General features: G+C 41.8%; 1 protein-coding gene across 2 annotated transcripts in view; it reads left to right on the forward strand.

The window, feature by feature from the left end:
• Positions 1 to 21,788, forward strand: part of DGCR2 (DiGeorge syndrome critical region gene 2) — a 49,316-nt gene that overhangs the window by 7,561 nt on the left and 19,967 nt on the right. For both annotated transcript variants that reach the window (XM_083803587.1, XM_083803588.1), the window contains exon 2: positions 12,401 to 12,523. In XM_083803587.1, the coding sequence (XP_083659713.1) occupies positions 12,401 to 12,523 (123 nt within the window). The remainder of the gene's footprint in view (positions 1 to 12,400; positions 12,524 to 21,788) is intronic.

Raw genomic sequence — 21,788 nt, forward strand, 5'->3', positions numbered from 1 at the left:
GTAGCCAAGTGCAAAGACTTATTCAGAAGCACCCCCCAGTTCTGGTGGTAGAGCAGAGAGAAATTGCCCAAGGATGCTGCATTGTGTAAGTGCTCATCTGTGGCTTTCTAAGCATAAGAGGATGGGATTTGAGTAATTTTTCTGTTGATGTGGCAGCTAAAAAATGGCAAAGCCGAAGTTCTGTGCTGCGGTACCTGACACGTTTGCATAATGGAAGCGGGTCGAGGAGCTGCAGGACGCTGGCAGTGCGACAGCAGGCAGAAGGCGTGGGGAGCGATCCGCTGCTCTGAACGGGTCGGGCGGCTCTTTGTGAACGCATTGCACTTCTGTTTGCTGACTTCTGATGGAAGCTGAGGGTTTTGATATATGAAACTCCTCTCCAGGTACTGTGACTGCGGAGTAAAGCAGCACGCGGTCTCTCACACCGCGGACACACGCACCAGGGGCTAACACTGGCTGCATTCCTGTCGTGTTCGGCTCTGCCGGAGCGCTGGAATGCTATTCAAGGCACGAGCCATTTGCTCCAGTACATGACAGCTTCTGCACCAGCTACTTTGCAAAGGATAAAATGTGTTTTCAGTATCTGAGGTCAGAATGTTTCTGTGTATCAAATTTTTGCTTTCAAGTGTTCTGGGCACTTGATCCTCAAGTCTGGTGCAAGATGTGAAGGGAAAAAATAAAGCAGGAGCAAAAGCTTTTTTAGTGTGGGCTGCATTTGAATAGTGCTCGTGCATATAGATCATAGGATCATAGAATATCCCATGTTGGAAGGGACCCTTGAGGATCATCGAGTCCAACTCCTGGCTGCGCACAGGACCACCCAAAAATCAGACCGTGTGTCTGAGAGCATTGTCCAAATGCTTCTGTGGTGCACTTACCCTGCTGGGCAGTTTCCTGTCTCCCTTAATTCTTAAATTCTTGTTTAAGACCATGACCTTTAGGGCCCTGGAAGGGGCTTCTTCCATGATCATTTGGTTTTAAAATTAAGAAACGGGGTTAGTTTTTGGAGAACAGTGTGATTGAAAATGCCTGACTTCATAGGTAGAATTTTGTTACCTATTTGCTTGGCATTAAAGACTATCGCAGCAAGGTATTCTAAGTACACGCTTGACCTTAAATTGTGCACTTTCATTGAATTTGTTTGGACTGAAAGTTGAAGGATATGTTTAAAAGCTTCTGAATCCTGTACTGGAAAAAGATGTTGTGACATTAGCTCTTCTGTTTTCCTGCAAAGTAGAAACATGTGTTTTCTTGTTGGAAGTAAATGGGGCTGCTTCCTAATACTCCCGGAATCTGGCAATTCCTACGTTCAGTTTAATGGTGGCTACAAATTAGCCTTGATTGCTCTGATAGATGAAACACGATAACAGCAACTCAAGAACTGAGTACTCTTCTTGTTGAAACCTGACGTAAAGAAAATACTCATGTAGTTCATGTAAAACTTTGGATTTAAGTTTTCCTCTCCTCTGTGGAAAACACTTGTCTCTCTAGAGTAACTGTTGTTTTCTTGCTATTTTTTTTACACCTACAGTTTATTTGGTCATGGGGAATACTCTTTCTCTGGTGATCCTTCTTAAGTGGAAACAAAGCTTTGCGTAAGAACAAATATTGTACCTTAGCTGTTACTCCAGAATGGCATGATAGCATGTGTACTTTTCTAACCCTGAGGATGTGGTTGTTTGGAGGAGGAGAGGAGCTACTCTAACGTGTTTAGCCTTTTTTTGTGTAGTTTTAGGTGGGCACCTACCAGGTTATAAGATATAGCAGTGCTGTCTGGATTGCTTCTATCAGGAGATTTCCTAGATCTCTTTTGAGGGGCGTTCCAGCAAGCATCATCTGCACAGACTGTCAAAAAATGGTGCTTGTATGCAAATACCTCTGATCCCCAGCCTGCTCCTTCGGGGGCTGCTGGCTCTGCTGTGTGGTTTTCCAGTCCCAGGTGGCTCTGGGCATGCTGGAGGTCGCACCGGTGGAGGAGCAGTCCGGATGTCTTCTGTGAGGAAAGAGGTGCGGGTGAGGCTGCCGAGCTTTTGAAGGCAGAGCTGAGGACATGATGCTTTTTCCTTGTTCAGAATAACCCCAGCTTTGTGGAAAAAAACCTGAAAATGTCCAAGAAGGGTCTATGTACATAGATACAAGATTTTAAAGTATTTAGATGCATGGCAATATGAGGATCTTGGCATAAAATCTGTTTTCAGAAGGTGAGGCTTTGAGGTGTGAGGACTGGGGATGGAACCAGGACGTAGCTAAGCCGAGGCACCCAAATAGCCACGTCGGTTTGAGTATTTGTGGTGTACGTGGGATAATCTGTCTGTCCTGACCTGAGGGTGTGGACTCTAAGGGGCAAAGTCAGTTTTTTATGGTGCTTTTTTCTTTAACAGAATTGATGAATTGTTGAGCATTTCACTACTGGTATCTTTCTAATGGATTTTTTGTCTGTTGCTGCATTTGTCAGGCAAATTAATGTGTCGTATGTGACTGTATTTAAGTTTTGTGTGAGGCATAGCGCTGTTTTCTGAATGTGCGTGAGCATGGTTCCTAAGTAATGGGGGCTCAAGAAAGCTGGACTCCAGCAGGCTCATTTCCCACGTCCCTAAACTTCCTCTGCTGTAGGAAACTCACCTGCCACCGCAGTGGAAAGGGGCAAAAATTAGGGGCTGCACGGGTTTAGGTCTCTTTTGTACTAAAACCTGAAGTCCCACCTCAGGTTTTACATACACATCACAAGTCCTGAACAAGGTTGTTAGTGTAGTGGAAATGTAGGCTTTAATTCTGGGCCATATGAAAGGTTTCTTGAGTACCTGTGGCTTTGGCTTTGTATTGAAAGCTTTCTTGTGTCAGTGCTGCATTTTGCTCTTCCTTTCTTCCTATCTACTTATTATCATAATATTGCAGTTTTTTAGGGAAAAAAAGCGAGCCAACCTGTTGCTTAGCTGCTACCCTCACTGTTAGGAAAATAAAATATTTTTCAGTCGATAGTGCTGCATCGCATAGTTCAGTCTTTCAGCTCAGTTCAAATAGCAAATTTGGTTTTGCTGTTTGGTTTTAGCAGTACTGGGGAATAGGGAACTAGATTTTTTTTTTTTTCTTTTTCAATCTTAGGAATAAGTAAGTGGCCACAGTGATGAAACACAAAGTCTGTATTTTCTAAGACCTAGGAAATCACAGCCAGGGTTCCCATTCAAGAAGCTCTGATGTTTTTGCTTTGGCTGAGTGCCAGGTCTCTCACACTGCCTAAGGTTGTGGTGTGTGTGTGTGTGTTTTCTTTTTTCTTTTTCTTTTTTTAAAATCCTTTCTGGCATTGAATCTACCCTGCAGACAAAGAGCAGACAATGAATCGGAGTGAATGACACTTGTGAGCAAGAAGAAACTGGGTCAGTTCCAAGCTCATGCAGGGTGTAGGTATGTTATCAAAGAGAGTGGGGGGGGACGAGGGGAAGTAGCCTGCTAATGTGCCTGAACGCGATGTAAAATCTTTTGATGGATCTTTAGGGTCATTCAGCATAACTTACTATGACAGAGCACTGAGTAGTACAGAATGGTCATTAGGGTTATTCATTAGGTTTCACAGTTTTCAGCTGGAGTGCTGTCACAGTTTTAGTTCATGAAACTGCATGCTGAGGTCATGCAGAAAAATCAAATGCCTATAACATACACTTACTTTTGAATTTATAATACCATTTTGTAGGGACAAGTAAGGGCATAGTCTCTAATTTTGGGGTGCTGGAACTGAGAGGAGGTACTGGCTGTGTTTGGCTCTGTATGTATAGCACAGGGCGCTGTTGGTTCCCTGGGCTCTGTGCTGCGCCCAGTTGGGTGTTCATACTCCTGAACACACTTAGGCCATGACAAACCAAAGCTGTGTGACCCGAGGGTCGTGCTGAGGCACAATTTCAGTAGCATGGGTGAATGGGTGAGCGTTGCATCTTCTGTGGAGCTGATAGAGGTGCAGCACTCTGTGCTTCTGTAGGCTTTTAATCTGAAAAACAGTCAACAGAAATAATTTTACTGAGAAACTTTGTTCTATTGTTTCATCTATGGCATGAATAATTGTCTGATGGTGACTTGTGAGCTTCACAAACAATTTTCTTCTCTGAAAATAAAGTACCGTTATCATACTTTGCTTTTTCCTACTGCAGCTTTGTTATAAAGTCCTGTATGTACCCTGCCACGCTGAGGGGTAGTGTAAGGGTGAATTTAAAGACAAGTAATGGAAGTAAGATTTGCCAGGTGACATTAAGAAACCTGCCATGGGACGAATGGGTAGGGAAAATTTCTCTGATCTGTAGCTGAGAGGAAATGCCATTTAGGTACAAATTCATTTTCTGAGAGCAGTCTGTGTGGCATCGTGGGTGCTCAGTAGCTCAAAGACAAGTTAAAAAAAACAAGCAAAACTGTTCAGGGATTGCATGTCTGAGCATCCTCAAGTGCAGTTTGCCTCGCTTCTGTCATTAAAAGCTCTCCTTCAGCGAGTGACTTCTCACCGCCACAAGCCATCGCATCCAGGCTGCTGTCGGGCTCTTTACATGCTGGCATGCTTTCAGCAAGCATTTTTGTACCAGATTCGGTACCTGCTCCAGTGAACTTCAGCTGTGGGTCCAAGAGAAGCCCCAGTCAAGAAAACTGCTTTTCAGGTGCAGCGGACTGGTTTAAGGAGAGGGTTTTTTGTTTGCTTCATGCCTCCAGTGAGGATTAAATGAAGAGAACCGTTCTGGTATTGCGCTGGAATTGTCAAGAATATTTTAAGTTTCTCTTGCTTCAGTAAATACCAATCTAGAGAAGTACTGGTTATATTATGCTTCCTCCTGAGCATAAATATTAGCTCTGGGGCTGTATGTGTTGTTGCGATGAAGATGCTTAGGGAGTGTGCTTTTGTTTGGTTCTGATGCTTGTTTGCAGGCGTTTATTGAGCACTGGTGTTGGGTAAAATCTCCAGGGGTTCAGGACTCAGGGGGTTAGGCTCCGTGCTGAAGATACTAGGATCTAATCACGCTCATACAGTGTACTGTGGGTCAGGATACATAGAAGCAGTGATTTAAGAAAAAAGCCTTTTTAACTTTCAATACATTCATTCTTAAATGTGTTAGAATTGAAACCATAGTGGAACATGTAGGTACAGGTCTTAACCTAAGCGTGTAGGTTTATTGTAATAAAATATAAGCACGACTTGATGGGCAAAACACAATCTGAATAAGAAGAATTACTGGCCTAAGCACTTGTAGTTGGTGTTTTTGTTAACGCTTAATCAGCTTTTGATAACAGTAATTGCCTCTTCGCATCTGAACAGAATATTCTCTTACAGGTTGATTCATCCGGTTCGATACAATGAGCAGCTCTTACATTGCGAAAGCAGGAATTGTTTTTGTTTTCCTTCAGTCTGTAAATAAATGCTATGCCAGAGGATCTACCAGATCCTGTCTTGAGAAATCTGAAGGAAATAAGCGAAGTAAACAAGGTACGCACACAACTTGCAGAGTTCATTAAAAGTTGGCAGTACATGGCTTTGTGCGGAAGTTTCTTTTCCATTTCATGCATTTCAGTTACAGTAATAGTTTATAATTGAAATAACATTAAATGCTGGTTTTGTGCATTTAATCAAATTTCGATTTCCATACAAATGAGGCTCAGCAGACAAGAACAAATAATTAACATAGGAGATGAAAAGTGCCATTTATTTGTCTTAAAAACTGAAACAGATTCAAATCTAGGCTAGCTGTGTAAACATTAAAAGCTAACACGCATCAGTAATGTTAGCTACTAAGAGTATCTTAATGTATCAGACTTTACTGACTGATGAATCTCTTTATTAAAGAGAAGTTAAGTCATTGCGACTAGAAGAACCCAGACCTCCATCGTCAGTGACTGCAGTCACTGAATTTAATCTCTGTATCAAAGCTCTCTCCTGGAACGGGTCTTATATTTTATAGGCTTTGGTTCAGAGCTGTAGCTCCCCAGCTCTATAGTTTCATGCATATATTGACTTCTTAAATTGCAAACTCAGCGTGTTGTCCCACTTCTTTGTGTCCTGGAGTTAGGAATGTGTGGTCCAAAAGTAAGGGACGTGTCAGTGATACTTTTCTGGCTTAGGAGATTTTGCTTTCAAGTGTTCTGTTTTTTCACTGGGTCCTGTAGACGGTAAACATCAGGGTCTTGGAAATATAAGGTTGAAATGTGGAGTTTGAGAACTTTGATGTGTTCACATAGTGCTTTATGGGAGATGTTTATTATATATACACCAGAGATGGAGCCTCTGGCACTTTTATTGGATGTAGAATTTCATTGGGCCGAGTTCCTTTTATATCTTTGTCTTCAATTGAGGAAGAGTAAATAAACCTGCAAGGCAGTATTGAACGCTCTGTCACCCTAGCTTGTTTTCTCAGAAGTGTTTTGATGGGTAAATAGTGCTTGTAGACCAGAAAGGTCTGTGGGTAACTAGCTTGTGTCACTTGGCAGAAATTTTCAGAGCTTGGTGGGCTTTGCCCCTTGCAAAGACCTACTACCACCTCTGTTGCTTCTGCTACCTCCGTGCCATGCCCTGGCGCAGCTCGTCGTGGGGCAGAGCAGTGATCTCAGTGACAAAGGCTTTTCTTACAGCAGTCTGGTGAGGGTCCCAGCCCTGTTTGCAGGGCAGCCTCTGCTAGCATGGGGCTGAAAGTAGTTCTGCTGCTGCCGAAAAAGCACCTGCAATCCAAGTGTGATCAGAAGGAGTCTTCTGTAGGAGCGAAGTGAGTGAAGTGTATGAGGTTGGTGGGCAGACGCCCCCACGTTAACTGATGCTAGAGCTGTACAACTGTATTTCTGCTGCATTCATTGGAGTACGTGTTTTTTTTTTTTTCTGGTTCCAGGGAGCAACCTGTAGCTGGTCTGGCTTAACGTTAACGTGGACAGACATCTGATTTGGTCAGAAGCTTGCTCTTTCAAAGCGAGCTCATCAAATTCATTCAGAAAACTGCCCTAGCAAGGTGGACTTGTATTGAATCAACACTTTGTTTCTTGTGGCTGTTACAGTCTTGATTTGATATTGGAAGCTCTAAATGAGATTTACTGTGCTGAGAAGTGGTCACAGGTACTGGATATGGATTCTCTCAGCCTTGCTTTCAATTACAACATTTCTTTTGAGGAACTAATTATCCCTGTGCCCTTTGCATGAAAAAGGGGAAAGATAAGCAGGAATTAGTTCCAGTTTCAAAGAAAATAAGTGGTGTCCTTGTCCAAACTCACCTCTGAAAGGCTTGAAATGAAATACAATGAAATATATATAGGAATGTATAGGAAATAGAGGTTGCACTTAGTGTAGCACCCAGGGCAGCACGCTTACCAACTCCACGTGTGCGTCTGCTGTAGGATCACTGTGCTGTGACTTGCACGTGTACGGGCCTCAGAAGGGAAGCATCCTCAATTATTCAGAAAGATTAAATGAGATGATTAAACCTAGGAGGGCTTCCTGGATCGTTTTATAATGGAGACAAGGTGTTTGTTTTATGAAACCTGCGAAACTGCTGGAAGTTAAAACGTGCGGGTGGCTGTTTTATCCATCTGTCATGCAGTCTTCCTGGTTGAAGATAATGTGTAAATGACCATTTCGAGTATGTAGCAGAAAATCTGGAAATTAGTGTGCCATAAAAGCAGGGGGGAGGAAGCTCATTGAACCCTGTGTTGAACTACATGATGGGTGCAGTGAAACATCTGGCGTTAGACATGGCGTTGTGGAAATCTTTGCTGGAACAAAAGCTTTCTGTGGCAGTGTAAACAACCACTTTGAAAACTTTTTTTCCCCCTATAAAACCTGGATTCTTATATTAGTCAAAAATCTTATTGATTTTGTTAGTGCCTAACTTAGAAAAAATACTTGGCAGCTAAAGGAGATGGAGACTTGTTTATATGGCACTGTTTAAATTTATTTATAATCTTGCTTGGCACTTCTGGTGTTTGATTAAGTTTCCAACTGTGTTGTAAGTTTTGTTTTAAATTTCAAATTACAGATCTGCCACTAGCTTTGGCAAAGCTGCTTTCAGGTGAGCGACTCCTGTGGGTGGATTATGTTATCTAATGATGCGTCCCATGAAATCAATATTGTTTTTTTGGCTTTTACTCGACAGTAAGCTTAATATTGTGCTATATGTTAAGCTTGTAGAACTGATACAAAGTCTGACTGATTTTTCTTTTTCTCTTTTTATAAAGCTAAGGAGTTCTCTGTTTCTTGCTCCCGTTGGCCAATTTGTAGCTCTTAGGTGGTGCTAGAGAGAACAGGGAAACTGTTGCCAGAGAATACATGGTTAGTGGGCGATATTTCTGAAAGGCAGATGTGTGTTCACGTAGGAGCATGCTGGTGGGCTGGCAGGGTGCGGGGTGCTGGAGGGGGAGCAGCATCCAGGAGAGCTGGCCCCTGCTCTCAGGCTCATCTCTTAGGTGGCAGCCTTTGGCCAGCTGTGTCATTTTCCTGCACTTCTTTTTAAGCACTGACAGAAGGATGCAGTAGTTGGCAAGATTGAGGGTTAACATTCTAGAAGTGCTTTGAGATGGTGAAGAAGACTTGTAACAACACCTCGCTGCTTGAAGTGTTTTCGCATTCTCGCACCCGTGAACTTTGTAATGTTTTGTAAATTTATGCCATGTAAAGAGCTACAACTGTTCCTGTTTCTATTGTTTGCTTGCTTCCCTTCATCCCAATGAATAGATACATTTGCTATAAAGTGAGACTTGTATACTAAATTTTGTGCTGCACCATAGAAAAGACTGTTTGATCCTTACAAGAAAAAGTACCCTTTTATGCTAGAAGCTCCTGTGTGGATCCTAATTCTGCTGATTTAACTCACCATGTCGTATGTGAGCACGGGAGGTGGTTGTGTTCCCAGTTTATCACTTGTGGCCAGTTGTTGACCACTGCGTGATGTGTTTGTACCCGTGCTGCAACAGGTGCCTGATGGTAGCCAAACTTACTGCATTGCATATTTCCTAACCAAAAATCTTTCTGCTTTAGCAGCTGGCAGCAAATAGGTGTGTGCAGCGCTGCTTTGTTGCTGTTTTGGAGCAGGGGGAGAGGAGCTGGTAGTTCGAGATGCTTTTCTTCCTCATCCTCTTGCTGCAAGTTACCATCAGTGTGGGCAAGAATATGGATGTGGGCACAGAAGCAGGTCACCGGGGACATCCCAGCTGAGTGCAGCCCCCTCTGGGGAGTTCAGGTGGGAGAGGTGGGTAGGTTTCCTCAGGTGGTTGTGTGTTGTTCGCCTGTTGTGCTAAAACACGATGGGCAGCAAATAGAAGCAGAACGATTAATCTGAAACTCTTCCAGACACTGCACAATGAATAAAGCAGTTCGATAATGCAGGGAGGTGTGGGCTCAGGGCTAGGATAGCTCAGGAAGCATTACTGGCGGTGTTTTCAGCATCTGGAGACTGGGTTTTGCACCATGCCTTTTAGTGTCACTGTTCTTTCTGCAGCAGAATCGCCCAGCAGCTCCTGCTCCTCACTGCTAAATAACATGTGAACCTGGCGTGGTGTGGTTTCCGTCGGGACCAAATGCCCAGCTGGGTAACCCGAGCAGTGTTTAATAAACGTGTTGTGTGTCCCCCCGTGTATACATCTTCATAGAGGAGTGCCTGTAATGCAGGGAGCAGCCACATTATGGCACATAACTGGCAGTTTTTAATGACAGTACTATGGGGATGGGGCTATTTGCTTATTTGAACCTGTTGTATGTAATCGTACCTAAAATAGTGCATATGGAACTGAAGACAGACATGAAGTACACTTCGCAGGCTTTCCCACATGCTTTCCTGGGTGCTGTCTGCAAAAGGTAGGGCTGCAAAGCAGCTTTCTTCTCAGCTGTGTGCGACTTCCATTGAAATCGTGCGACGAGCAAGTTAAAAGGGTTCATTTGAAGTATTGAATTGCGTTTTGCCGTTGTTGGAGGAAGGTGTAATGGAAACCTGTAGCTGGGCTGAAAGCAGCCTCTCGTGTGAAAACATCTACCAGAGGCTCTGGTGTAAATTCTGTACTAGGAATGGCATAAACTTCTTAAGGAACTTTATGCTTCACGCTGACGCTTTGCAAATGTGGTTTAAAAAACAAAAACAAAAAACAAGCTGCGATGATTTATTGAGCTGATGCTTTCCTGTGAACTGGAAATTTGAGTTTAATTTTCAACTTTAGTTGTATTTTTTTATAGCTTTAGTTTTATTTTTTTCTTGCTACATTGGGCAAGCGAACCTTTTATTCCCATAATCACAAACTTTCTTCCCTTCTTTGGGCTAAATAAATTACTTTGGGTTTTATTTGGGGGGAAAAAGTCGTCATGTGTGACCTAAGCTGCTGGTGTGTGGGGTGTTGGCGTTTTCTTGGTTTTATTTTTTTATTTATTTTGCTTGTTTTTAATATTTCTGCTGTGCTCTTTGCTGTCAGCTCTTTGGATTGAATAGAACTCTAACTGGGTCAGAGCGCTCCTCGTTCTGCTGTCGCGTGCTGCTGCTGGGGGCAGTCAGGCAGGTCTGCTTGGGCTCTTTGTGCTTTGGTGACCTGCGTGTTTGCTCTGAGTAGGTGGTGTACTAAGAGCATGTGTCCGCTTCTATTCTTCTAGAAGAGCAGGTCTGGGATTTGGAGAGAAACAGGTACTGTTAAATGCTGTTTTAATATATGGGTGTCTTCAAAAGAAGTGGATTTGAGTCTACTATCAAACAATAAGCCTGTTAGCAATATCCTATACTAATTATCAGGTACGTGGGTATGGCTTTGGTTGACAGCGGGTGATCACTTATTTTGCATGGCCGTGTTGTCCAGAAACTTAAATGTAACTTCTGCCTTGATTTGGTTTAGACGTGTGTTTTGGGAAGGTAACAATTGCAATAGAGCTTCTTCTCTTAAGCTATAAACTGTGGATGAGAGAACGTGCATCTATATTGTAAATTTCTTAGAGGTTCCTTTTCCCCCATCGATAAAAACAGTTACCTACTTCATTCGTTCAAAATCAGGGCTGGGTGTCCATTACTTTATAAACCCTTGTTTGATTTTTATTTTTAATAAGATGTGCTAGTTCTCTAGTCATGGCTTAACTGACATTACCAAGAGCAGTGGAGTATTGAGAACCACCATCGTGAAGGCAGTTGCATGGTGATGGTCTGGTGCGAAGGTGAGCGCGTCGATGCTCATAGTGATTCGCAGATCTGCAGTCTGCAAACAAGCTTGGAGTTGTTCACCGTTTGTATAGACAGATTTTCCCTGCAAAATATAGTGAGGAACACAAAATTAAGCTGAATTATTAGGTTCTGGCATTTGATGGATGGAATTGATACTTAAAAGAAAATAAAAAAGCATTGACAAAAATTGTACTTTTTATGATGCTAATTAGGACTGACAGTGTGATGATGGCAAGTAGGTAGTAATGCTGTAGCAGCAGGCACTTCAAGTTTGCAGATACTGGCAGTTTCTTTTAAAGGATTTGCTGATACATAGGAATTCTACAAAAGAGTTTAAGCTGGAAAGTGAAAACAGGTTCATCAGTATGGAAATTGTTTTACAAATAGTTCTGCGAAATAGTTTGAAATTGGGCTGGACAATTGTGCAAGTCTGGGTGGGGCCTGGCGTACGTACTGCTTAGAGTGGGAATTGCATTCTGAATTTATTGCATAATCTAGCATGTAAAAGCTACCAGAGCATGTTTTTGTTAAACTTCGCTTCTGAGACGCGTGAGCAAGTTGTCTTAAGTGCATGAGAAGAAGTAAAAGGGGAGCACTGTGGTGATGGCTGCTGCTGGCTCCCCAAGCTTGCAACTTCTCCAGCTAGAACTGGGCTTGGGAACATTGTTCAAACGTGGATTTCCCTTCCTCCTCTTCTCTTAAGGACACCAACGTATTTTCAGATATGTGAAAGGAGCAAACTTAAGAGAAACTACGTTGTCACTTTTTTTGGAATTGGTTTTGAAAATCCAATTTAGAAATCTGAGAAAATGTTTTGTTCTCATGTTATCAACTTGTATTCCTGTTAGTATTTCGTAAGTGGGAAACGTACTGCTAAATGATATCCTTATTCCTTGTAGATGACGATAATGTAGGAGTAGAGTCTACCGCGGTCTGATCAGAACACTATTTCCCATGCAGAAAGCTGAACTGAAGTGTGTATGATTGCGTGAACCAAAAATCTGCCAGATAGATCTTGGGTGGTGTTTTTATGAGGAAGTTTTTACTACAGACGTCTGATAGAGTTCTTTCATAAACGCTGTACACAGGCCCTCCTGTCTATTAAAGCTGTAAACGTCCAGTTTGAAATACGGAAGTGATCTGGAGCTCAGCAGATTTTAGCAGGCTGAGTTAGCCAGAGCTTTTGTCCATTACACTTACTCTATATGTATTTAGACTCAGAGGAATAAATAACACTTTAAACAAAACAAAACTTTCTTCTTTCCTAGAGCTCCGTTGCACCCCAGGGCAGTTTGCGTGTCGGAGTGGTACCATCCAGTGCATCCCTTCAAATTGGCAGTGTGATGGATGGCCCACCTGTGAGGACGAGAGTGATGAAGTTGACTGTCCAGGTAATGCTAAGAAGACCACTTATCCCAATATCACCTTGTTTTTCATCAGTACTTTAACTCCTTTTTTTTTTTCCTAAGATCATTTGCTTATTCTTATTTGGAAGTAGACATTGTTCCATAGAAATGCACCCCTTTATTAATAAACTTTTTCAGTTTGTGGGGCTAATGCTACAAACACTTTTTTCAGTTGTCAGAGTTGCACTTCAATTTAACAGCCCGAGTAGGTATGCTGGAGGTGAGGAGAGTTTGTTGTCTAAGAGGCTTTCATGGCAGGGAAAAATCATGTTGCAATTAAGTCAAAATGACACGTAGGCCCGAGGTTAAATTCTGAATTACAGTTTTGGTTGTATGAGTGTATCACTCAAACTGTGCTGGGTGACAGTGCTGGGCTAGGTAGAGAGCTTGGTTTATTGCTACCTGTTCTGATTATGCTGCATGTGCTTATGTGGAGAACTTTGATCTGCCAAGCAAGCTGGTGTATTTACTCTTCACAAGCTCATGTATGTTTTCGGGGGCCTATTACCTACCAGCAGTGGTTCTCTGTTACAGCTGCTGGATACTGAGCTGTCTTTTTTTTTAATATTTTTTTTTGTGAACACAGAATCACAAATATGAGCATTCACATTTGTGTTCTTGACAACCTGGCCAGTGCAATTCTTTTTCTGTGTACCTTAAAAGAGGAGGGACCTGTAGTTTTTTTTCCTAACAACAATGCAGCAGGAATGTGAAAGCGTGGCGCAGTTCAAAACTCCTATCTCTACAGTGTGACTAAGCTGTGCCCAAAAACTTTCAAGAAGCTCTGCCATTGATCTATGTAATTTGCTTGGTAGAGAATCACACGAACTTCGCAGCATTGTCATCACAGCGTTAAGTCTGTCGTCATTCTGAGTTTTAAGCTATTTTAGTTAGAGGTGCTACAAAATAGTAGCATCAGTATTTTACAAGAACAAGCTGTTGTAAATATATTTTTAAGTGGAGATTATACGGTAAATCTAACAAACTTTGAAACTGCTTTAGTTAACTCTCTCCCCACTGTGCTGCACGCAGACGAGTGAAAGAACATGTTTGGTGCTCTTTTTAGAAGGCTTTTGGCTAGTTTCTGTGACTGTGTATTTGCAGTGGGGGAGGCGGGCAAAAATCTATTTGTAGTTTCTTCTGACACCAAAAATTAAGCCATTGATGCAACTTGTGTTTAAAGTTGTTATCAAGGATGTGGATGTCCTTAAAGAAAGTTGCTTTTATAGTTGTGCTGTTATTCTTCTTCCTTTCGAACTAATTTTAACCAAATGTGAAGAACTAGAGGGATCTAATAAAGGAGGTTAACGAAAGTGAATAGCTAGGTAAAAACAGTCACGTTAATACTTGAATTTATTCAAAATGCCCTGAAGGCTTGACTTGTGGGGATATTGAAATATCCCATTAGTGCAAAACAAGGTTTTTATCTTCTTAACCTACAATATCAGTCAGCAATCTTAAGGTGTTGCATGAAGGATGTAATAGGATGATGATGACAACTCAATGACTGGATTTCTGAAGAATATTTGGTATGTGGCTGGGAGAAATGTTTGTAAAAATCTAACATTTCTCAGTAGATAGGCTCTGCACCTGCGTTTGGGGTGCAGATCTCATTGGACTGCCTGGCCTGACACGATGAGGAGAACTTCAAGGAATTAAAAGCATGTGGGAGAGACTTGATTCATCCCCATGTCTGTACACGGGCAGAGGAGAACAACAGAGCAACATAAAGAATCTTAGAGGGGGAAGTGATGGATAGCATAGAGGAGGAAAGTGCTCCACTTGATGAGAACATTAATCGGATAAGTAATTGGTGAAAAGGCTGTACGGAGCTAAAACAGCCAGAAAGCTGGGTGTGGCAAGGACTGAGATATTTGCACAGTAATGCAAGGAGTGTAGCCAGCAAACCAGAGGAACGAGAACTACTGGTGTAGGACATAAAACTCTATTATACCTGTAACGAAAATTTGGTGGGATAGCATTGTGACCTGAAATGGGCGTTGAAGGGTATGCGTTATTCAGAACTGTCAGGAATAAGGGCGAGTTGGTCAGCTGGCGTGCATATGAATGGTGCCTTGGAGTATGAAAAGGGATGGAATGAATAAAAGTAATTCTGCTGAGGCCACTATAAGTTTGGAGGAGCATGGTTTTCTTATGCTGGGAAGAGTATTAAATCTGGGAGCAGTCATAGGACCGGCTGACTGCTGAGACATTGACTGGGGAACTAAAGCAACTAATAATAGTAGCACAGTCATAATCGAGAGTGATAACTTTCTTCTTTGGCCACTGAATTAACAAGAAATGATGCAGCTTTAAATTTAGAAAATACCTTCAGATTTAGATGAGTAATTGTAAGATGATTCAGCTAAACTTAAATACTTTGTAATTAAGGTCCTTAATTTCAGTAAAGGCAGACAACACTAAAAGAACTAGCTAGTGAAGCCACCTGGACTTGTGAAACTTGGATCATTAAAGTATCTTCAAATTAAAAGGGATGAAGTCTCTCTGAAGCATTAAGAGAAAGCTTGCAAAGGAAGGGCTATGAGTCTGGTTGTGCAGCCTGTACTTTTCGGCCTTTGAGCTACTATTGGCACCCTGTAACATAAGTCAGAAAACATCAGTGGTGGTGAAATAGGTTTTTGTGGTGTTGATGAAGGTGTGTTTCAATGACTGCTTTGTCATTTTGCTATTTGCAAGAACTTAATACAAAGCCATTGTAAGTTCTTTGGCACCATTCACCTTTTTTTCAGCCTGATTTCATTCGAGTTAATAGCAAACCTCCTATTGAACTAGGAGGATCGTTCTGTAATAAAATTGTTTGGTGACTGTGTTGTCCAAAGTACAAGAAACACCCCCAAAACCTAAGACTTTCCTGTTAGGATCATTTCTTCTAGCATCTTTTTCGGAATACAATTAGGTAAGGCATTCATTCATTGACAGTCTGAGTAAGTGTGTCATATGCCTATTTTTGTCAGACCACACGTATACAAAATATACATATTTACAAAAGACTGTTATCGTAGCTGTTCTTATGGTCTCTTTTCAGAATGACTATTTTCTTTTAAACATGGAATTCCCTTCAGCTCCAGACTTGCAAAGTGTAAAGTGCTGTCTCCCTTGCCCTTCCCAGGAGGCATGCAATTGTTAGGGGAATCTGCATCAGTGATTACCCTCAATTCATCTATCTGGTAGACTAAAACTTTTTCCTGCTTGCTCTTGTTAGTGTACTAAAAATTGTTGGGAGGATTTATGCTGCATGTGTCTGTAACTCTATCCTACTTGAACAGTGGAGACTCTTGAAATCTGTGTACTGTTCCATATCAACAGTAATTGTTCCTAAAAATAATTTATCCCAAGGTGGTGTATTCTGTGAAATGGTAGAAACAGGCATTTCTTACAAATGGGGTTTTATTATTCCTACTAATTTTCTATTTACTGTTCTACACAAGAAATTGAAGTAGTAACATAACTTCTTCTACCTTTACAGAAGTTCCATGTTTGAACCCACAAGAAGGAAGGGCTCTGCAGTTTGCCTTTTTACTGCTCATTGGATTTCCAGCTTTGCTTCTGCCAAAATACCAGATCAACTTCTCTAAATATCCTGCCCTCTCTGTAGGCTTTCTGGTTAAACAAAACTCACTGTCAGCAGCCCACGTAGAGCAGGGTTTAGTAAAGCTCTGGCTGTTCACCTGTTTTATTTTTATACTACAGGCTAGGTGCTTGTATCTGTTGCGTATGAACAGAAAATTGATGTCATAAATTCTTGTGCTTTTCGCAAATCCCGTCCACAGCAATTTTTCATTTTGTCATTATATTGGTGATTGTTCCATTTCCTTCGTATTTTTAAATAGAATTGTTCCCAGGAATAAGTGATAAGACTGTGCTGTCAGCTGTCCTTAGGCTTTTCCTTTCCGCTAGCTCCGTAGCACAAAGCCTTGCCTCATGCTGTATTTTTTCCTTTAATAGGTATTTCTCAGTACTGTTTTCTGGACCTGCTTGGTCAGGAGCCCAAATGCAGCAAAGTTTCAGTGAGCTGAATTCTTTGTTTCCCCAGAGCCCGAGGCTACAAACCCAGCTGGACAGGCTGCAGGGCTGGGTCTGTAGTTTCTAGAGGAAGTAGCACGAGCTGCTGCTCTGCAGTCCCATGTTCAACAGTAAGATTTTACATGTTTTGGGTTGAGACCGGGAGCCTGATTTCATACAGAACCTATCTTTTTAGGAAATTTAACTGTAAACATGGATCTCAATCAATGTCATCTTTCATACTGTTCTGAAGGACTTCTCCAGACACAGGAAGAAATGTGTTGACTTGGAGGTTGGTTGTGCTAGCACTTGCATGCTATATCATTTTTGGATCTGGAAAGTCCCCTTTGTGGAGCCAGCTGAAGGTATGGCCAGTAACTGATGAAGCAGCAGCTGTGGCACACTCTTGCAGTGATCATTATCAGCTTTCTGTTTCATTTTGCCAAGGGTATTTTGTGTGTGATGTGAAGTGATTGCAGTATCACTTCCCCAGCCATATGCCTACTTCGTCCTCTCTCTTGTTCTTCCTATTTACCATTTTCTTTTGCTTTACCCTCAAGAGCTTTCAGACTGGATGAGGACAAGTTTCTTCCAGTTCTGGGCGGTCTCTGCAGCCAAAAGTTTTAGAGGAGCGAAGACAGCTCCAGCGTAGGTGGTTGATATAATGTGTTCATCTTCCACTATCACCTAATTGTCATTTTGCCTTGTGTGACAGGAAGCTTAAATATTCCTTTCAAAATGGTTTCAACCCTATTCTTCCTTGCTTAATGATACGTTGGGAAAAGCATTTCCGTTGATTAGTCTTGCATTTCCTTTAATTTGACTGTTTGTGCATACTTTATGAACTACTACATGCAGAGATTTGCAGTCTTTAAACTGTTGACCTTTGCGTACTTTTTAGTACATCTCCTTTTTTTTCCTTTTTCAAAGCTAAATGACAAAATGCCTCCGATCAATTGCACACCTTTTCTGAACCCTTACCGAACTCCGAGGCGATGCATTGTTTTTACCCTGCTTTGAGGTGTTTACCTGCTGAGCTCTTCACTGCCAGGCGATCTATTGGTTTGACTGGTGCTCAGCACAGCAGGACGCTGGTCTTGGTTAGCATCAATTTCCTAGCCTAACACAGTGGGCAATGCAAAGCGTGGAGCTGCCAGACCTGACAACAATCACCCCTCCCTGGGGACGTCAGAACTATATTTCCAAATCTTTAGACATGAAACTGGATTTAATCCAGAAACTCTATCACCTCTCAAATTACCAGATTGAATTAAAAGCTTTCTGAAGGTTTAGTAGGTAATATGCTAGACAGAAAATTTAAGGCTTAGGGGACGAGGCAGCTTTCATATGTACGTTTTGAGAATCTGTGTTTAAACAGGAGTAACTCAAATCTTAGAACAAATAAGGTATCACAAGACCTGGTAGCCTCATAAACAATTTCATTTTGACATAATTTGAATAATGAAATGTGGTAGGATTCCCCATTTATGATGGAAATGCAAAGATTTGAGGCCAAGTGTTTTGAGTGTTCCAGATGTGTCAGGAGTCTGACTTCCTGAGTGCTCAGTGCCAGGGAGCATGTCCTGTGCTTCAAGTGCTCCTGTTGAATTTAATTGCAGGTGTCATAGCTTAGCACTTCCACAAACCAGACAGTCTTCACACTGCATCCATCCCTGTGAAGTGTTTGGCTTGAGTGACTTGTTTGCTGTGGCACAGTAACTCTGGGAACTTGTTCAACTCCCCAAATCCCAGCGTTCACCCCCTGTGTGAGTCCTGACCCTGCAAGTGCCTCTTTAAGCCCCTGACACTCAGTCTGTTGTGTCTGCTCGTTTCTTCGATGCAAAGCAGACTGGTCCGTGTGGCAGATTGCAGCTTCTCTTCGAGCTCCTCGGAGCAGTTTTCCACTCGGCGTCATGTTTGCTCCCCCATGCAGCGCGGCTCAGCACGCTCACGGTCGAGCCTGCTCCTGTCTCAGCTGGTGCCAGCTCTCGCTTTTGTGTGCTCTCAGCTCCTCGGCTCATGTGCCATTTGCACCACTCGGCTTTTTGCTTCCTTTCCCTCGGTCTGAACGATAGATGCACCGAGGGGTACAAAAAGGAGCTTTCTGTACTGCTTGTGTGCTTCCTTCTGCTAACGAGACACCACGGGCAAAGTACGGAAAGGAGACCCTGTGGATAATGCTGCAGAGTGGTCTCTGTGGATGTATGGTAAAGACTGCGGGCAATTTAACTGAATTATTTTCAGCTTCTGTGAGTAATGGGCAAATTATTTTGTTTTATTTGTTTCTGACCTAGACCTGACAGCATTTGGCACCTTCATTTTTTTTTCCCTTCTCTCCAAGAGGAACAGCAAAACTTGTGTGCACGAGAAAACTTTCTGTGAGTTGTCAGGGCTGTGTTTTGCCATCAGAACTTGTTCAACTAAAAGGCGGTTGGAAGTGTAAGCAAAATATCTCCCCCTTCCAGACTCTTCACTTCTGTTCTGAAAAATTTTTGAACAGTATTGACTCAGACCTGAAAAAGTTTACCCATATAAAATTCAGCAGGAGCCATTCAGCCTGGCAAACTCTAATTCTAAATTGGTAGCTTGAAGTTTTAAACAACTGAAGAGAGTCATGTAATCAGACGTGTTGGGTGACTTTCTTGATGTGTGCTGCTATTACTCAGTCTGTAAACATGCTAGAGTGAATTAGCAACTGTTTGTAAATTGGAAGGAGCTGCATGAATACTAATCGTGGCTTGATCCATTTGGAAACAGTTTGGAGGATGTTCCTGTCAGGCGTGCTATAGTTTACAAGGGGAAAAGAGAAATTGCACCCCATGAATCTTCCCTTGAACCTGTTTTTCCCCTTTCCTCACCAACTAACAAGCAAATCACATTTCTAGCATAATTGTATGGAACCAAAGAATATTTAAAGCTGTTTGTCTTGGCTAGTAAGAATACTGCTGTTGCTGTTATTTTTTGTGGTGGTAGGATCTAGAAAATAAAGGATGTGGGAAATAGCTTATCTTCCCCAACTGGATAGCTTTCAGAATATTAAATGTGCACATAGGCACGAAAAATCATTGTTTGCCTTCTTGAGATACTGAAACATAGGTTTTGATCTTCTGGCTCATGTTGTTATCTTAAAGCTAAGTCCATGGCACTATTAATTTGTATTTAAAGATATAAATATTTTTAATAAAGGAAAGCAGAACAGCAGGGTACACAGAAAATTCTTCTGCAAAGTATTGAAACTGCACCATAGAAAACCAGCCCAATTACACCTTTGCCACCAGAATCTGCAACTGCTTTTCATGACAGTCAAGTAATTTACAGGCTCATTAGCATGCTCTTTCTTTATTGCCCTGGAAAAACTTGTCATCTTTGCTTTTCTCAGAGACAGAAAATTCAGGTCATATAGAAGCAATTTTCTATTTGAAGAGCTCCGATTTATTAAGCAACTGACAGCGTTGGGCTTGAAGGAGAACTTGTGGTGGCTGCTTTTTGCCTCTTGAGCCCTTCTCGTTTTGGTGGCAGGTCCACTGACGCCAGGGAAGGAAGGAGGGGATGTCCTTCTTCTGGGTGGTGATTGACCGAGCTCCCTTTGTGTGATCCGTGTAGCTTTTTCTCAAAGCATTTGGTATAAATTCTGTCAATTTGACGTTAGCGTGAGTAACCTGTTCTTAACCCTTGTGTATTAAAACCCGCAAACTTCTCTTTTATTCCCAGGGGAGTTAAATTGTTAAGTACTCGTGGGCGTTCTGTTTAGCCATGGAGGGTCAGCCATATGGTGCTGCATCTGCTCTCACTTCTCAAAGGGAACTAATTCTTCTTCTGTTTGGTTCCAACCGGTTCTTTCTCTTTAGATGTTACCATTTAATGCCATGGGAAAATAGGGCTTCCCGGTGCTGAACTCAGTTCATCTTGGATAAAGTATTCTACCTTAATTATATTAAGACTTTAAAAAGTAACACTTATTAAAGATTTGCTTTTTTGATGTGTTAGTATCACTCTGATGATCATAGTGTAAATAATGCTAATGCAACATTAACGGCAGGCAAAATCTAAAACTAAAAATAGTTTGGCCTTTAAAGGAATAAAAATAATCCATGATCTTCATTGTCAAATTATTTTACCATTTTGTGTCCTTTGAAATGTATGCTCACTGAATTTCTTGGCACTAACTTCTTTCCTGTGATATGTAGCGCATTCTAATATGGAATATTGGAATTACTGCCTCGTTCCTGCAAGGCCATGTGAGTGTATTATACATAGCCATTTCTTAATGGGTGATCTCTATAGGCGTGTAATTCCTAGGGTAACCTGGTAATTAAATATCCTTGCTAACTCCATTAACTTGGGACAAACTCAGTATGCTAGAGCCAGATGAATGCAGAGCTGCTCTGCTGTTCCTAGGCTCCTACTTGAGACTTTTTGGTTTTGGTCATTGGTGCAGTTGGTCCCAAGGAGTACCTTGTTTGATGGTGGGTCTTCTGGAGGTCTTTCCCTCAGGTGACACACCAGGCAGCCACCAGCTGGGAGTTTAAATAATCATGAAATTGCTCTGGATATCTTGATTTTTTCAAGCTAGTGGAGAAATTATTTTGAATATATTTCAGACAGATGCAATTAAAGCTGTTGAAGAAGTCTATGTAGCTGCTCTCTATTTTGGACCATGGCTGGTGTATTTGGTTTAGCTAGTGTAAATAGAGCTAATCAGCTTTAAAGGGAAATAAGCTGATTTTTTTTTTTATGTACAGAAATACATGTCTACGTAGCTCTTTGTGCTGTGCAAGTCTATTAGCTCAAATAGCAGCTGGTGGTATTAGATGACATACAAGTAGGTATTTCTGATGCTTGCATTGTTGGGTTCTTCTTTTTTCTGTTTTTAGGTTAATTCCTTGTTTCCAGATGGAACTCTGGTATTTATCTGCCTTTCTCAAAGGTTTCTGCCCACTACCCTTCCAGCCTTCCTGCTTATGGCTTTGCTAGTTTTGCTGGCAGTGTCTGCACCTAACCTGTGCCCCTTTTGCGGATTACATTTTGCATTGTGTTTTCGTAACCTCTTGAATCCACTTGTCTCATGCATCCATTGAGAAGCCCCGACACCCAGATTAGGGTGTGTATGTTTTTTGTTTCAGAAATAATGATGAAATGTTTCCTTTAGAAAGCCTGAGAAGGAATGAAAAGCCTGATTCTTCTGGCTGAGGATGGATTTTCTTTCCTGGTTTTAATTTTGTCCTAG

The sequence above is a fragment of the Anser anser genome (assembly GCF_964211835.1).
Source record: "Anser anser genome assembly, chromosome: 18".
NCBI classification, from domain to species: Eukaryota; Metazoa; Chordata; class Aves; order Anseriformes; family Anatidae; genus Anser; species Anser anser.